The sequence below is a fragment of the Agelaius phoeniceus genome, chromosome 12 (genome assembly GCF_051311805.1).
Source record: "Agelaius phoeniceus isolate bAgePho1 chromosome 12, bAgePho1.hap1, whole genome shotgun sequence".
In the NCBI taxonomy this organism is placed as follows: Eukaryota; Metazoa; Chordata; class Aves; order Passeriformes; family Icteridae; genus Agelaius; species Agelaius phoeniceus.
The window spans coordinates 11,515,442-11,533,863 of NC_135276.1; the positions used below are offsets into that span (position 1 = coordinate 11,515,442).

The 18,422-nt window shown below is 36.3% G+C and overlaps 1 protein-coding gene across 1 annotated transcript in view; it reads left to right on the forward strand.

Moving 5' to 3' along the window:
• Positions 1-18,422, forward strand: part of FTO (FTO alpha-ketoglutarate dependent dioxygenase) — a 219,190-nt gene that overhangs the window by 30,714 nt on the left and 170,054 nt on the right. Inside the window, exons 2-3 of the mRNA XM_054640716.2 lie at positions 9,029-9,106; positions 13,976-14,633. Of these exons, the coding sequence (XP_054496691.2) occupies positions 9,029-9,106; positions 13,976-14,633 (736 nt within the window). The remainder of the gene's footprint in view (positions 1-9,028; positions 9,107-13,975; positions 14,634-18,422) is intronic.

An 18,422-nucleotide genomic window follows, 5' to 3' on the forward strand; every position in this document is an offset into this window, starting at 1 on the left:
AAGGGTGGAAATCTGGAATGGTCCTCTATGTGCCAGCCTCTCTTTTTCACCATCAGAAATCCAGCCTGTATTTGAGAGTAGCATGGAAAAGGGAAGAGATGAGTTTTGAAAGATTTGTTATTACTGCACTATTTCACATCCCCAAAATACAAGCAGAGGTAGCAGCAGGACTATTCAGAGTACCAGACCAGTTGGGAATGTAAGTGTATGGGAAGAAAGGACAGACAAGAATTTTCCCTGAACAAATGTACAAGGAAGACTAAAGAAATAATTTTCATGCACTTCCATTTTAAGTTGTGTAGTGCTGCTCTGCAAAATTATACCTGAACATTGCAAGTGAGGGGAAAAGTTAATGAGAAATAAGGTCTGTATATGCAAATAATAGAAATGAAAACTGAAAATTAAGTATTAGCCTTTTCATAAGTCAGAATAGCTTTATTAAAACAGCATTATTGGAAAATGTTGGAGTTCTTAAGTTTGTTCAACAAATGTATTCTTAAGCAAAATGTTGATTTGCATTATGAAATTTGCCTGGATTTGGCACAAAGAAAATATCTTAGGAGAGATTTCCTTCTTTCACAGCATATCAATGTTCTCTTGTATTTTACCTCTTAGTATACCCTAACATTATTTACATTGTGCAAAAATAGCTTAAGAATAAAATGTGAGTAGCCTTTCTTTTACCTGTGGTTCTTCACCCTTATGATAGTTCTGTAAATGTTCTCAGAACTGTGAAATACAGATCCCAACTAACTCCTGTTTTTTGGATTCTGAGCCAGCAGAGAATCTCTAACACCAAGGTCTCCTGGTTCACTGACCACTGGTGACTGGCACAGTGATGAATCAAAACCAAACTGAGGAATGGGATGCATCTACCTTTCAGTCAGTGTGGCTCTGCTGCCTCCAGTTCATTTGGTTAGACTGTATGTGCAGAACTTCTTAAAGAAATATGGATGATTCTTTGAAGTCTGATGGTCTAAACAGTTTGGGAACCACTCATTTAGAAAAACTTCCAAACTTGATATAAGAAAAAATTCCCACAAGGGAGAATTCTGGTTTCACAGAGGTGTCTCCTCCAATGCCTAATTATCCTTTCTTTTCAGTTGTGCTCCCTGTTTCTGGTCTGAACTTGTCCAACATTTCAGACCCTGAATTTTGCTAATTGTTGCCTGACAACTTAACATTTAGATGGTAGCTTTCTGTTCCCCATGTGGCTTATTTTGGAGACTGTGAACAAAGCAAAGCCTTCAAGCTTCAAAATTAATCAAATCTGAATTGTTCACTATGAGGTGTTTCTTTAAATGACTTTTGTTGAAAAAACCCCCTTTTTCAGCAAAGGATAATGCTATATGGTTTTTCAGCAAACCATATAGCATTATCTTTCTTTAATTTACATGTCAAAATTAAATCCAACAGTTTTTCATTAATAGTTGTCTTATTACAAAGTTGAGTCAACAACTGTAGTATTTAGGTTTTCTAAGTGAGTGTTTCCATCATTTAACTGATGGTGTAGTGCATGCAAAGTTGGGAAATTAGTATGTAATAAATACAAACCAATGTCTGTGCATTTATTACAAGATTTTATGGCTCTTAGAATCATAAAATACCAGGTTGGAAGGGGGCCTCAAGGATTCTCTGGTCCAGTTGTGTAAAATGTTACAAATTGCACTGCACCTCACTGAATACACTCATACAAATTTTATGTTAAATTGATGTGCCTAATGTGATCTCTAATTTTTATATCCCTTAAAATACATTGCAACTGTATTAATATTGTTCTCCTGTGTGTCTTCAAAACTGACTTCTCTGTTGTGCTGCTTTGGAAAGATGTTGATAGTGAATTCATTGTAACCATGATTACACATCAGTGATGGTTACCTTTAAATTGTTTTGGGGAGAGGAGAAAGAATTCCACAAAGCTTCTGCTCAAGGCCTCCTCTAGTGAGAAATGTTGGAAGGAAAATTTGAGTTGATCATGTCCTTGAAAAGGGCAAAGCACAGAGATGGGAGAGCAGAGGCAAGAAGCGTGAGGTAAGAAGTCTGGTGCTGCTTCTGCAGCAGGAGCACAGGGAACTGGCATAGCCCTTCCTTTGGTGCATTTTTTGGCAGTGATTTTATTAATTGTGGTACAAAATCTCAAGAATTATCTTGTAGATGCCTCCTTTAAAATACATCATCTGTGTGCCTGGTGAGTAACAGAAAAGAAAAGTGTTCCTGGAATACATTTCGTTTTATCTGTAAGGCTTTAAACCATCTTCCTGTCTTTTCATTCTGCAGCGAGGAATACAGTTAGGCATTCTGCAAATGTGTACATATGATGTCTGAAGACTGTAAAGGTCCTCAGATTTCACCAAGTTTGTAAGTGCTTTTAGACTTCCATACTGCTTATTTGTGCTAATAAAACTCTGGAAAATAATTTGGTTCTGTAAAAAATACCAAGAATCAACAATTTTGTAATGGCCTGTGAAGATGTTCAAATACTGTGTAATGGGCATGACAGCTACAGTATGTGAAATTTAATGCTCTAGCTCCTTATTGATCTTCCTTGTAGCCCATTGCATGGCACATGCATTTGCACTTAACACCTGCTCTTTCTGCATTAACACTATCTTCTGCACTGTCACCAAGGGCAAGTTAGAAGCTGCATTTGATGCTAACCTGAAGAATTTAAGGAAATATCTATATTTTTTTCATATCCTCTTTACTTCACTTTTGACTGCTTTATTTTCTGGGTGATATTTTAACACTTGGAGGGTTTTTTTCCCTTTTTAAAGTGTTCTTATTAAACATTTGTTGCTTCTACCATTACTTATCAATATCTATAGAGACCAGCAATCCTTCCAGGCTTGTTATTTTCTGGAAATGATGAAAAGCTGCAAGCAAATTTAATTTACCTTTGATTTTGCTGGTAGTTCTGAAAAATTGTATCAGTGTGACGTGCCAGTGTTTGTGTTGGAAAGTTCTTTGTCTATATCTACAGAAGGTATGAGCCTGTTGCAAAGGTTCTGAATCTGCATTTCAAGCTGCCAGCCCTTGGATTTCAGTCTGGAGGTTCTTGTCTGTTCTGTGGTTATTGGTCAGTGTGTTTGCTCTTACTTTGCTACATTAATTAGATATTGAATCCCAGTGAGGTCTGTACAATTCCACATTGCAGATATGCAATATTTCCCAAAATAAGGTGGAAATTCTTAATGTTTCTTTCTGTTTCCTTGAGGCCTTCAGGGATAAATAGCACCATGTCAGCATTATTTTCCATTCTTGAGCATAATTCTTGAGCAGCTCCTAAGGCTACAGAGATCTAGTGCTGTGTGTCCTGGTAATAGATTTCCATGGAAGTTAGGAACCATCGATATCTTCATGTCATTAGAACATGAGATGAGCAGCAACACCAAATGCATCACTGCTGTGACATTAACCCTTGTTATAGTTTTTATTTTATCTGTCTTTATTCTTTATTGAATCATTTCTGTCAAGTACTGTTGCTTAGCATTTCACAACTGGTCAAACCCTCTTGATTTCTTGGGACTGGGTGTGTAGAGATGTTTTTCCTGAATGATGCAGAATCAGTTGTTGGTATCAGTCACTAAGGTTTCTACCTCCTGACTCTTTGGAGGTGAGCTGGTTAAGAATTGCTACAGTAAGAAATATGGTCTCAGAATCTATTGGCTATCTTTTAGAAACTATGCCATGAATGACATGCAGAGATACCTCCTTATCTGTGTCCTTATCTGTTCATAAGGATTCAGAGCCATGTTCAACTAAACACAGTCTTTCTTAGTTGTGTTTTCTTAAGTATGAGTGTGATTTTGTGTCCATATGTATAAGAAGAAACTAAGAACTGGAGAACTGGTTAAAATTTGATAATTTCCAAGTTTGAATGTTCTTACTTTTCCCCTAATACATAGAGCTGACCCATTTACTAACTGGTACCTGCTGCAAGAGGATGCACAAATGCTGGAGGGAACAAGATGTGGGTGATGTTATTAAGATGCTTGCAGTGATGGTAGAAGAAGTAGAAGTTTATTCAGAATTGTACAGAGGAGCCTTAGGGACATTTTGTCAGCCCAGTGTCTGTATTTGAACTATTTATTACTTCATATTTTTATTATGATTACTTACAGTGCTAATCCATGTGTGACAAATCTAGGCTCAGCTAGGTAAGGAAATTGCCAGTTCTGTTCCATTAACAGCCACTGGCCAAAGGAACATTGTTCCTGTAGGTTAAAACAACAATTAAGGGGCCCTTAACACTTCAAGATGGGGAAAGAGGGGATACTGGCCAGCAGTATTTTCACACATTGCTAAGCTGCTTCAATGCATAAATTAACTCTCAGTTCAGTTACATCAGTGGAGTGTGTTGTGCATATGCATGACTGCTCTGTGTGTGTGTGAACCAAAACCTGGGCCTGTTGATTTATGAGAAAGGGTAAGAGAGGTTGAAATTAGTAAGCAAAGCCAAACAGTACCTTTGCAGCAGAGAATATCAAACAGTCTTTGTGACAGCTACTCACAGATGCTGATGTAAGACCCGAGGTCTTGGCATGGCAGTGGATTGTTCATTATGTAATTTTTTTCATGCCCAGGTCACTTGAACAGCATTTTGTTACTTCTGTAGCTGGACCTGTTTGTTCAGTGGAAGAACAGGATTCACTGTGGTTATATTAAATAACAAGTACAATTTATTGTAGTATAATTAGCAAGTGAATATATGGGGCACAAAATATTGTTAGACCATTGTAGATATTTTTAAAATGAGTTTATATAGAATAATAATAATCATACATATTTTTGCCCTTAATATAAAAATGTTTTGGACTTATATTAGGGGGGCAAGGAGAGCAGCTTGTAGTATGCAGAGTGTGGTACAATATGATCATATGTCTACCAGTATTTTTGGGAGGCTGTATTGTGGAATGTGGCACAGACAAGGTTTTTGGTAAGTCTTGAATGTAATGAAGAGTAGACTGGCAATATAACATTTTCATGTCAGTAAATGGTGTTGTAAAATTGTCCAGTCCCTTAAGATCTTTTGATGAGTAGAGTTTACAGAAATAATTTGAAGAAAAAAACCCCTCTGAAATCTAATATATGTGATAATGGAGAAATAAAAGCTGCAATGGTACATTTAGGATGTATTTTTTATTACTCTAGGTTCATTTCTGACATAACTTGTTTTAGTGAATGATCTTGGTAGCTATGAAGTTTTAATAGCTAACACTTGGAAAGCCTTGTAGTTTAAACAAATGTCAACTTCAAAATCACATTCCTTCCTTAAGAAACTATCCCAAATTTATTTTTTATAAAAAAACCCCTACATGTGAAAGGCTGTTAGGAGGTAATGTTTTAGAAGTTCCTGTAAAGTGGTGACTTTTTCCTTGATGGGGTCTTAGTACTGTGTCACAAAATTTTTGCTATATGTTTAATCTTCCTCCTTTATAAAATTGTTTATTAAGCTTTTTAGAACACTGGCCCTTTGCTTCATGCAGGATTTGAAAGAAATCAATGTTTTACTAGAGTTGATAAAAAAAAAGAATGAAAGAGAAACACAGGCTCTAATGGACATTCTTATGTGAGTAAAAAAGGTAATAGAAGGAGAGATTTTTGAGAAACCAAAGGTTTTCATCTGAACTGTGATTCAGATCTTTCTTTCATGACAATAGGCATTCTCAGGCATTCTAAACCTGGTAAAGTTTTGGAAAATAAAAAAATATTGGGAAAAACTGTTGGAGAAGGAGATTGTACTTTCTTATGCTTTGAATAGTGGCTCTTTTTTTAATGATCTCTCCCTGAAATTTCTGCAAAAAAATTACGTTGCATTAAAAACAAAATGAAAATCAAGCGTTTTACTAGCTCTGGTCACAAGTTGTCTCAGAAGTGTAAAAACTGCAGCAGATAGTAAGCAAACTTTTTAAGATGGAAAAATGGGCAATTTTTTAAGAACTTCTGATGAAAGGAGTTGATGCAGAGGGGCTGTTGCAGGCGGGGAGTGGAGATGATGTTCCCAAGGTGCTACACCATCCTCTCTGCACCGTCACCTCTTCGCTGGGCTTCTGTAACTTCCCTTGCTCTGTGACATACAAGGCACCACTTCTCTTGCCAGGAAAAATAAACAATTACATGTATAGTGATTGAGAGGTTCCAGTTATTAATATTCCACTTGCTGAATTTTACAGCCATCTCATTAATAATCTCATTTATTGGTAATTAATGAGTGCAGAGATTAATGTCTGCAGAATGTTCATTGTGCACTCTAAAACTGGGCATTTGTGTTTCTGATCTTCATTGCAGAGTCTCTTAAAATAGCTCCAGTAATACTCACAGCAGCCCACAAAATAAGTATTTGCAGAGGTTTTTGTCTTTCTGATGGCCCAAGATGAACATTTAACAAAGTTTCTAAAGCAGTGCAGTGTGTGGTGACAAGGATGGTGCACATCAGATTGTCTTTCATGTATTGGCATCATTAATGTCTGTATAAAAATCACAATGTTTTTTAAAACATGAAAAACACAATCTTGATACCTGAATAAACTGTTACACTGTTGATAATTTTTATAATTTAGAAATCAGATCTAGAAAAATGCCTTTTAAGAAGCCTGACACCTTCAAGTAAAGGCATTTTTTTAGTTTTTACTGAGGGATTATGTGTTTGGAGAACCAATAAACAATGCTTATGTAACACTGCTTAGACTTTCACATCAGCCAGCTGGTATAGCCAGATACTCAGTTTTTCTTTTTTTTTCCACTTTTTGGAGGTATTTGTGAGTAGCTTGATGTTTTTGACATCTGTGTGACAGCTTCTTGCATAAGAGATGAGCAGCATGTTCTACCACCCAGCTGTGTGTATTAGTCTGCACATCAAGCTGAAGAGCAGCACTTAGCCAGATCTGACAATCAAATGTGAACTACTACTACCTATACACAAGAGTGCATTTTAATGTTGTGTGCTTTTTGCCAAGAGCCTGATACTTGACAAAGAAATTGTCAGAATCTCTCTTCTTCCTGCCTTTTTTTTTTCCTTCCCACTGATGTGAGTCCATGTTAAAATATCTTATTTTTTTCCCTGCAGTTTAATATGGTTCATCCTACAGATAGTAAAGCCAGTCTAATGTTTTCAGCAATTTCATGTAAATAAAATTCTGGCAAGCTTTTGGTAATAGAGAAGTGTAATTGTTTTACAAAATGCAGGAAATCAGTTTGTCATGTTCTGCCAACTTAATCTGAAGTTACAATCTGCTGGGTTTCACCAATGACTTCATGTCAACATCCCAACAACCTGTCCCCATAGAAAACTGAGGACATGAAGAAATTAGAGCACTAGATCAGAAATGTCAGTGCTGCTCTTCTCAGGCTTGTTAAGGATTGGTGCTCAGCACATTGTGAGTGTGGAGATGAGTGGGAGCCACCTGCTCTGATTGGAGTTTGACTGATCTGTGAACCTTAAAATCCCCTACACTTCCACCTGACTTTAAGCCTCTGTCAACTTTCTCAATGCTTAAATTTGAATAAAAGGAATTCATTGTCACAGAATGCACAGTTATACATCATAGTTCAGCCTTCCTTGTTTATGTGTTTGCTATAAGCCAAGTTAGTTAATACATGAAATGTTTTCTCTCCCTTTTTTAAATAGTAGTGCCAGAATAGCAAAGATCTGGTTTCACCTTGTTTTGAACTGGGTTTTATGGAAGTGTTAGTCATACCTTTTTATTTACTTACTGTTTCCCCTTGTATTATACCCTTAATATTCTTTTAAAAACAGTATTTCATTTCCATCTGTTCTTTCTCTTACAACATAAAAATATTGAGTTGTTTCTTGTGTTTATGTAGTTGAAAATATTGCAATCAAAATAAGAATTTGAGTCCTGTTACCTATTTATGTAAGCATTATGGCAGATACAGTTTTATGGTCTGAGTTGCAAGTAAGTTGAAATTTGTTAATAATCAAAGTTTGTAAAAAGCAATCCTTGCAATTTAAAAGAAAAAAGAAGTAAATGAAGGAGTTTATTAATTTTCTAGGTCAGAACTTCCACTGTAATAATTTTTACACTGTAGTTAAGCTGTACGTACATTGAGTTAGTGTTGAGTTAGTCTGTGAGTAGATAAGTGTGAACGGACCTATCATGGATCAGGATTGTTTCATGCCAAAATTTCTGGTGGCATGTTTCACACATCACTTGCACTTGGCTAACCATTAACACACTTAATTGTACAGGGCCACAAAAAATCTATTTTGATTAAAAAAACCTGAAAAATACAATTTGGACAGACATCAAGCTTTTGCCCTACCCATTTATTAGTGATCACACTGAGTAAATATTGGTGGAGAAGCTCTCAGTCTAAAGCAGAAGTAAAAATGGAGTTAAGAGAACAAGGGGACAGAGGAAACCTGTTTTTACAGCAGCTGGTTCTTTGTGCAATCCCAGCATCAAACTGGATTTATGGCTGTCTCTGGGATGGCAGGTCTTGAGGATGGCATTTTAAATATTGTCAGGCTGTGGGGGCTTTGGGCTACAGTAGATTGTGCTTTCCTTTTATTTCATAAACTATTGCAGGAAGTATTTTAGAGTACCCCCAACATTGGGGCTTATTGTTTTAATGAAGTGGGTTATTGAGCCCTTTGATTAAAGATGAGCTTTGTTCCCATTGGCTGGACAAATTGAAGCAAAAAAGAAAATGGAAGGAAACAAGAAATCAATGAGTAGTTATAAAGTAGGCATAGGTCTGAAGAACATAAGGCCAAGATGAATTTTGATCAGTGTAACAAGGACTGATATCTAAAAAAGAACTTGGGAGTAAAAGAGCTCTGAGCTCTAAAACTGTCTAAACTGAATTAATGTTTTGCAAACAGTGAAGTCCCCCTAATTTTACTTTTTTTTTTTGTTTTACTTATTTAATTTTCCAGATTTGAAGGTAGCAGGAGAAGTAATTGCACCTGGTTTTGCCATTTAAATACAACTACTTTTATCCTTCTCTGTTTGTATCTTGGTTTTTAAGTCTAATTTTCTATTTCAATTTTGCTCCTCCAAAACAGAAGAAAAAACTTCTTGAAGAACTTGGGGAGAATAGACTTCCATATCTGACACCAGCCGATGCTGATTTCCACCAGCTGGTAACGTATTTCTTTGAAATCATTTTAAACTAAAATGGCTGTTTGCTCTGAACAACAAATAAATCTTCCTTCAAAGAGACACTGTGAAATATGATATGAAAAAAGGTACCATGATGGCTGATAATGCACTTCCAGGTGGTGTGAAATAAGATCTCTAGAACTGGGATATTCACAAATGAGAACTTGGTGAACTTTGTTTATTTTTATGTGTGTGCCCTCACTACAAGTAATGTATAACATTTAATCACAGCTTTTCATGCTTTGGTGAAGCAAAATACATGTCACCAATTCCTTTAATTTATTTTTTCTGAGTGGTGAAGAGATCTTTATAGCTCCTGTTTGGCAAAATAGGGGGAATATTAACGTAGAAATTTCAAGTATGGGGGGCTTAATTCTACTTTCCAACAATAAAGAATTGTTAATTCTTGGCTTGCAAAACAAATTGTGGAAATGGAATGCCTCAAATGAAACCAAACAGAAGGATCAGGCCCAGTAGCCACATGAGTAGTAAACCAAGTGAGTGTATGCAAGAATATAATGAATAAATAGAATTTTCTGCATCTGTCTTGGATCTTTCTAGATCAGCTGCAGAACTCAGGGTAGGTTCAATCAGATCAAATTGGATCATGGTAAGAGAAAAAAGAGAAAAATTCCTTATTATAAGGAATGACCTGGCTGTTTGAAGAGCTCCAGTGACCATGCTCACATTACACAACACAGGAGTGGTGCCTGCCTTGTGTTGATATATGGCTCAAAGATGTGCAAGTGTAGAAGAGCTGGGAGAATTTATAAGAGTGACAACAGATGGATTTTATTATTTCTTCTTTCTATACACAAAAACCCAAACACATTCTTTTCAGTCTTAATGCTCATGAAGAAACTCTTCCCCCTTTGAAGAAGTGTGCAGCTGACTTTCCTCCTTCCTAGTCCTGTTACATCCCCTTCTGTTTGTTCTCTTCTGCCTCTGATGCTGTCAAGAGATGCTGTGCCCTTTTTCTTTTTCACATCTTTGTAAATTCAGCTTCTCCTGGAGCTGATGTGAAAAGAGAAAGTGGGATCTCGTTTGCTCAGGGTCAGTAACCCATAAGTACAGAAGACAATGGGAACAAGATAAGCAGTAAAGTCACAGCTGTCCAATCCTTAATAAATTTTTGATATGTTCTTTTTGCAAATATGGAATTATTCTTTTTATGTAGTATATGTGTGATGCTAGATATTTTTAAGTATATAGGCTAATCATAAGCATCACAAACACCTTTTGAAGTCTGCGGTGGTTATGAAATGTTCATGGAATCACAGGTGTAGAAATTGCAAGTTCCAGGATGCTTAAATGCACTACAGCTGGAGAGGAAAAGAAGGGTGAGAGCTTGAAGACAACAAATCAGCAAAGTGAAATTTCACATACAGTTTAGTTTTACAGTCTGTCTTTCCTGGACAGACCTGCCCTATTCCTTGAAGGATCTACCTCTTATGAAACAGTATTCTTTGAACATGTTGGAAAAGTTAGGTAGGATGAAACCAAAAAAACTGTCTTATCCTGTTGGTTATGGAAGTGTACAGCCTGAACAGAAGTAAGAAATTCCATCACAAGCAAAACTTCCACTGACATCCTCTTTCCATGGGTTTTTCCTGATAAAGGATTTTGGAAATGGGCCCCAAGCCATCAGCTGAAACAATGCAGTGTTTAAAGCAAGTACGGAACAAGAAAGGGGCTGTAACAAGGGAGTTCACAAATAGTTGAAGTACAGACTATAATTTCATGATGCACATGGCAGTTTGCTTATCAAGGGTCCTTATTGCTGATTCCTAACTTTATTCTGTCACTCAGGTCCATAGGGTGGTTCTCTGTGTTGAGTATCACCATCAAAAGTGAAAGCATATTTAAAATCTTGCGTGTAATAGTCGCAACAAGGTTTGAACATCAAATGTGGTTTATTTCTGCACTGTAGTTGCCTGTAATGCTGCCACTTCTTTCAGAGTGAGCAGTGAGCTGCCCTTTAATACTGGCTGTCAGAGTTACAACACAGAGTACATGATTGCTGCCCTTCCCCACCCCCAAAACAACAAGGTGTCCAGTGTGAACCCAGCAGTCACCCCGTGTTCTGAGCCTGTAATTCCTTCCTTATGGAGGGCACAGCACAGGCACTGCTTGGGGATTTAAAGAAGACCAGGCTGTTTTCATGTGATGTGTCAGAAATGTGTTTCCACTTCCTGATTTCTTTTGAGATACCTTAATGATAAAATAGTTCTTGAGCATGTGATCTTAAAGCACAACCCAAAGGTAACAGGCCTCTGACTTGGCTGGCAGCAAAATGTGCAAGGCATTACCTCTGCAGCTCAGGAGGGGAATACAATGTTGTTTCCTTTGTAAAATCTGTGTTCTTCCTTTCTAGTGCATGTTTTCAGGGATTTAATTGCTTTATGTCATATTCTTATTTCCCTCCTCTGTTTCTAATAATTGTTGGGAATTTCATGTGTGTGATTAATGTCAGAAATTCAGTGAATTTATATTTTCATATAAATGGTTTAAAAGTATATACTATTAGTGACTGTTTGATAATACATAATAGCATATGTAATGTGGTATGAGTATGTCCAGTATACAGAATTATTTAATGAAATACTGGAATATTGCTATAGAACTGTTAGAGCTCTTTCTTTCATACAGGACATTTGCATAATGGAAGAAATAATGAAATAATAATCTTTATATGTCAAAACATATAATATTCTAACATTCTTAAGTAACATTATGAAAGAATATTTATGATTCCCATCAGGCTGTACCTTCACATCTGACTGTAGCCTATAGCTCCAAGTCCTGAATTTACACTTACTAATTTCATTAGTTGTTGTTTTTAAAGACTTTTTTCACTGTACTGTTGAAAGGCTGGAGATACACAGCACTGATAGAAACAAAAGGGGCAGTTCAGGACTTCTAAAGGAATAATTTCAGGCTTTTGACAAGCACAGGTGAATGTAGTTTATCAAGTTTGGATTCATTTCTTGGAATGAAAGCTGTGATCCTGTGTTCTGGGGTCGTAGAGGGACCTTCACACAGATCTGGGACTGTTTTCAAGCTTTGGTGTTTGAAGCTAAGCATGTAAATACAATTGTCAGAAATTATTATCTGTAGATACTGTTACAGTGGTTCATTTTCCTCTCTCTAGGAAGCTAGTTTTTGGAACCATAAGAATGTATAAAGAAAAGGAGTCAGCTTCACTGTAAAAATTTACAAGGAATAGTGGCGAGGTTTATAGATAAACCAAGATTTATTATATGTAATCATTATTTTTAAAATAGGCTTCCTTTTATGTTCTCCTTTTTAGTAGAAACAAATGATCCTATAAAGCCAGCTCTTCAGTGTTATAGGATAACAGTGCATTATGATGCAAAAGTCTGTTTTCATGCAGTGGAAAATGTGAATACTTACTGCCTGGTTTGTATTTTTTAAGGGCACGTTCTTTGGATTTCAAAATTAATTTCCTGAAAGGCAGGTTCAAATGAGACTTGGAAGTAGATAGTACTGGTAAAGTGTGTTTGAGTTGTAGCAGAAGGAGCTCACAGATGGATTGTAGGTCAGTGTGGTGTTTTGTGCCCATGACTTTTGTCTTTTTAAGAGCACTTTGAACATAAGCTATTAGACTAATAAAAGTTTTGGCAGATCAGTTTTATGCATCCATGTGCTTTTGACCCATTGCCTAATGCCTTCAGATTTCAGTCCCCACACCACCATCAGTACCTACCTTTTCTCCAAACTACTGACTAATTTCTGGACAGAAGGAAATAGGTGTGGTGAGTCCTCAGGAGCTTCACAAATGCTAATTGATGTCTGATGCACTCACATTACAGCCCCCCCTTAGTAGGGCACTAGTGTGCATCTGCTTCTTTTATTTATCTATTAATTTTAATGAAATATGTAAGAACCCACTCTTTAAAAGAACTTATTCCCCAGCCTTTGTCTAGTTTGCCAAACAGTCTCAGCAGTAGTTTAAGCAGATTTACAGGCAACCAATAAAAGGTGTGATTATGTGATACTCACTTCCTTAGAAAACCAGATTAACAAAATAAAATTATCCAAGCCTTCCTGGAGTGGGAAGCAGCATTGTGCATGCAAAGCAAGAAGCTGCTGATTAGCAGGGTTGTACCTTGCTGGGAGCTGCTGCCTCCACACACTGCTGGATTCTGAGCTCCAGCTGATACCAGAGCTGGTGTGGTCACAAGAGGATATGGGGGAAAAGGACACTACAGGTAGGGAGCTGGGGAAGCAATGTTTGGACATTTTCTGTTTTCAAAAGAGAGCTTTTCTATAAAATGAGATATAATTGGCAGGTACTGAGGAATGTAAAAATAGAAAGCACCAGAATGTTAGAAGCACATTTTTTAAAAGGTGTACATTTTGATTTTGTTATTTTGTCCCTGAAAAGTATTGTTAGATAAAGCTATTTGAGTGTCTCATGTCACCCTCTAGATTTCTGTACATCAGAATGAAACTGAAGGGTCTTTGCCACCATTACAAAAAGAGGAATCACTTTTTTACTGCTTGATAATCTATTATTTATATACTTAAAAGTGCCATTATCTACAGATTCATCAGCTGAGCTGTTCTACTAAATTTTTCTAGAGTTTTTGTATTTATTTATTTAGAGAATTGATCTGCTTTAAGCCACTGGTACATATCCACAGCTTGTGCAATATACTGAAATATGAAAATGAAGTAACAAGTGCTGGCATCCATACCTTCACCATATTCTAGACTCATTCCTGTTATCTTGACAGCTTTGCCTTGCCTTGAAATATCTTGACTCCTGTAAAAAGAATAATTATTTTCCTCTTTTTGTTATTTGGGTTTTTTTTTTCCTCCTTTAGTGGAAGACCAAGTATTCCAAGCTGATTTTCAGGAAATCTGATGCAGTACCTGAAGATCTCCACCACATGGTACAAGAAAGCTTTCTGGCCTTGCGAGAGCACAACTGTTTCTTTCAAGATCTTGTGAGGATCAAAGGAAAAGACTTTCTTACTCCAGTGTCTCGTATATTAATTGGAAACCCAGGATGCACTTATAAGTACTTGAACACAAGATTATTTACAGTTCCTTGGCCTGCAGAAGGTTATGACATAAAATATTGCAGTCCTCAAATACATGATGCGTGTAAAGCATTAATGAGACTTAATGACTACTTGCATATTGAAACAGTCAAGGCATTGCAAGGACAGAATTTGTTTGAGAACAAAGAAATTAAAGATACTTCTGTAACAGATAGGAAGCAAAGTTTTGCTACTTCTCTTACAGAGCAAGGGTCTGTTTCAAAAGATCAAAGCAGTGTTTGTGTATCAGAGGATGACAGAAGTCTAAAGAGCAGAACATCTTATAATTTGACTTTATTAAATTATATGGATCCACTACAAATGCTGTACTTGAAACAAGAGCCTTACTTTGGAATGGGGAGCATGGCAGTGAGCTGGCACCATGATGAGAACCTGGTGGAAAGGTCAGCAGTGGCTGTGTACAGTTACAGCTGTGAAGGTGAGTGATGGCACTTGACCAGTCACCAAAGTCCCTGGAATCCCTGAAGCTCTGCTGTGTTCCCTTGTGTGTATGTACATAAGCACTCCTGCATTTTGGTCTAGACTTGACACGTGCTTCTGAATGCACTGTGGTACCTTTGTGTTGAAGGCTTACCTTTATTCCCACTAAAACCTGTACAAAATACCTGTGTTTCCTGCAGCTGGCTTAGCAGTTGTTCTCTAACTAGATTTAAACATTGGTATAATTAATTCCCTGACTAAGAGCCAGGAAAATCAAAATCTGTCAAATAGCTCTCTTAGGTTAATGCATGTGCATGTTTTCTATCCTGTAAAATGTTTCACTGTGGTTGGGATCACCATTTTTATAGTGTTATTTATCATATACAGAGTTGCTTTGCTTTATGCTGATTTTACTACTCTTCTTTCTTTGGAAAGATCGTTTTCAGTTGGACTTGGATAGAAGTATGACTGTATTAACTTAGAAATATATGCATTTTGTCTAGGCATGCTGTAGTGTTAATGTGTGTTTTATGGAGGACTTGCTGACATTTCTCTAGCTGGGAAGAGTGGACACTTTGCATTAAAACAACTCTTGTCTGACAGGCTTTGCAGGCTCTTGCTTACTTTAAAATGAAGCTCATACAGCATTTTAGGGGTGGTGGTAAAAGTGCAGTTGAAGCATCATTAAATATTTCATTTTTAGTTTAAAGTATCTGTCCCATTTTTATCTTTATTTAAGAGCAGACATGAAAAATTTTTGTTTGTCTTTTTTCCCTAACAATGCTTGAACAAAGGCTTGGGTATTTTTTGGATATTTGCAAACATAAGATTAGAATTTAGAAACTTGATTTGAATTTGCAAATGTTCTGTTATGTTTCATCATGCACAATGGATTTTTTCTTCTTCCAAAATTTCAGCGATGTTTGCTTTAGAACAGGGGAAAAATTTGCATTGACTACAGTAGGTTTCAGCTAAAGACTGTGGTACAAAAATGATAGTTTATACTCCCACATGCATTCTCTTATTGGTTTTGTTGTTAAGTTTTGAAATTCAGTGCCACTTTGTTACTTAATGTACAACTGAAGTCATATTATTTACATTTTCTGGATATAAAGCATCGACTGGCTTAGCAAATTGAGTTGAAGAGATTTCCTGACTGGTAAAAATGTAATTTTCTCCATGAACTTCTTTCTGTCCTATTTGTCAATGGTGTCAAGTAGATGTGTTGGTTTTTTTTCCATTACTACTGTAGAGAAATATTTTTTCAGTAGGATTTTAAATTAAAGAAAGCTAAACATGAACTTGAGGTAATAATACTTTCTATGAGGATTTATTGTAGTATGCCTAAAACTTTTTTACTTTAACATAAAGTTTGCTTATGGAGGGGTAAAATGTGAGTCCCTTTAAGTTTAGAGAGCTATAAATTACCAAAAATGAAAACTGCTATGTTTATTCATAACTCGTCAGTTGGTTTTGTTTCTTCTATTCAGTAAGTTAAATAAGTTAAAATTATGGTGTTTTAAAATCACTGCAAATTCTGTAGAAGATTTGATTGATGTGGCTAGATAGAAATATTTAACATATTTAGGCTAAAAGTTATTTTGATATCTATGTATAATAATTTTTTTGTCGAATAAGTTTTTTTTCATAAATACACTTACAATTGAAAGTTTGTATTTTTTTCTGAAAAGTTTTGAAATAGGAAAACAAAGAAAACAAGATCTTTCTAGTAAATCAACTGATTTTTCTATCATTTAAAAAAAATTAAAAGTCACTACTTGAAATTCTTGTGATTTTGCATTGCTCAGGTTGGGTTCTTGAGCTTTAGAGGGCGTTTCAGGTGCCTGCCATGGCAGTGGAGCATCGTGGGGAGATGATGTCCTGCAGTCCAGCTCTGTGTGCCAGCAGTGCCCTCCCATCTGTGCTCAGGGTGTGTCATTGTATGTCCCTCAAGCAATGACCTGCTTCTCCATAAATTGGAGGAAATGGATCCTGTTCATACTTAGGAGTATGGTTTTGTAACTGAAGTGTTGGTAAATATCTCTTTGTGTTAAAGTTTTGTGCCCAGTGCATCCAAGAGGATTTGATTTTAGAGAAGTAGATTGTCTTTTTGCTCTTCTGATTTTCTGCTTACAGCCTTCCAATGCTGGTGGTTATAAACTCATCAATGTTTACAATATTATTCTGTCCAGTTCTGTATAATGTCAGTGTTTTCATGGTTTCCGCAACTTACAAAGACTTTCAATATTTCCTATATTACCAGGTCTCCATAACTGTGAAACATGAGGATCTCAACATCTTGTTGAACAATATTGTTATATCTTTGTGGAATCATGTCTTGACTTTTTATTTGCTATAAATATATTTAGTTTTTATGCTGACATCTTTTATTAGCACTTCATTAATTTGTTTAGTATTGAGTTAGCATTGAATTCTCAGTGTAGTGTAAAAAGACTGTCACAGAATCACCACAGAATACATAATAAAAAGAGTAGTTGTGCTCAGAATTTTTTTGTTGGAGCTATTTTTCCCTAGAAGATGTAGATGTGCTGGATTAATAATTTTCTGGGGGAAAACACTGATTGAGTGGGAAATGCAAACACAAATTAAGCATGTTGATTTTTGTTGGAACTGGCTTGATTCTTTTTTCCGCCAGGTCTTGCATGTTTGTTTTGTCAGCTCTCAATTCCTCAAATCCCAGTGGACACTGAGGGTCTGTGGCAGCCTTGGCACGTGGGAGCTCCGGCTTCCAGAGCTGCAGGGCTGGTGCTGACCTGCCCTGCTGCAAATGCACAGGCCCCAGGTTGTCAGATTTTGAGCAGCAGCAGCCCTTGGAGTCAAGCAGTCTTACTGAGCTCTGTCAGCTCTGTCAGACTGTTTAGAGATGCTCAACTCAGGTTATGTGGTTTTCTTTTTACTTTCATTTACATCTTTATATCAGTATTTGTTTTGTGCCTACTTACTGGATTCAATAGCTTTAAAACAGATACTACTGTAATTGAAACAACTTGTTTTCTTGTTCATTTGTTCATTGTTTGATGCCATAATGAAAATTTCATGTTTGAAACTTTGATCAGTGTTAATTGGAGTAGAAGCAGTTTTCAATATGCCAGAAAAGAAATTTAGACATCAACATAAAGATATTGAAACAAGCTGATATTCTAATTGGTATCAGGATTTATTTTCTTGTTTCCAGTGTAAAACTCTTTCAAAACAACTTCAAATGAAGTACAATTCTAACAACAAAATAAGGTAAACATTTAGCTTGATGCTTTAACTTACATTGCATTAGGTTAGGAGTAGGTTGTCAAGTGATGAGAATAAAAATTTGAGAGGTTTCCTTTTAGTGTGTATGCTGCATGAAAGTGCATGAGTGGTAGTCAGGGTGTGTATGCAGAACTGAATAGATTACAGAATGTGTGTTCAATTATACTGCCACTAACAATATTTGGAATTAACTTACATTTCAGAATTTATCAAGGAACAGGAATTTCAAATTTTGACCAATTCAGCATTTTTAATAACACATTAGCTTACAAGTATCCTATCACCTGAGAGCATGAAGGTAAAAGAATTGTTCAGGATTTTAAGATAGTAAGCTAATAACTCATATTTATTTCCTGTTGCAGTTATAAAAGTGAATTGCAATCCAGTAGAATAAGGGCATTTTCAAAAATTGGATTTTATCCATGAAAAGTTCCTAATGACTAGCTTTCCATCCGGTCAATGTAAGTTTTGTAGGAAGTTTTATTACTTAGCAAAGCACTAGTTGGTTCTAAAGATTTTC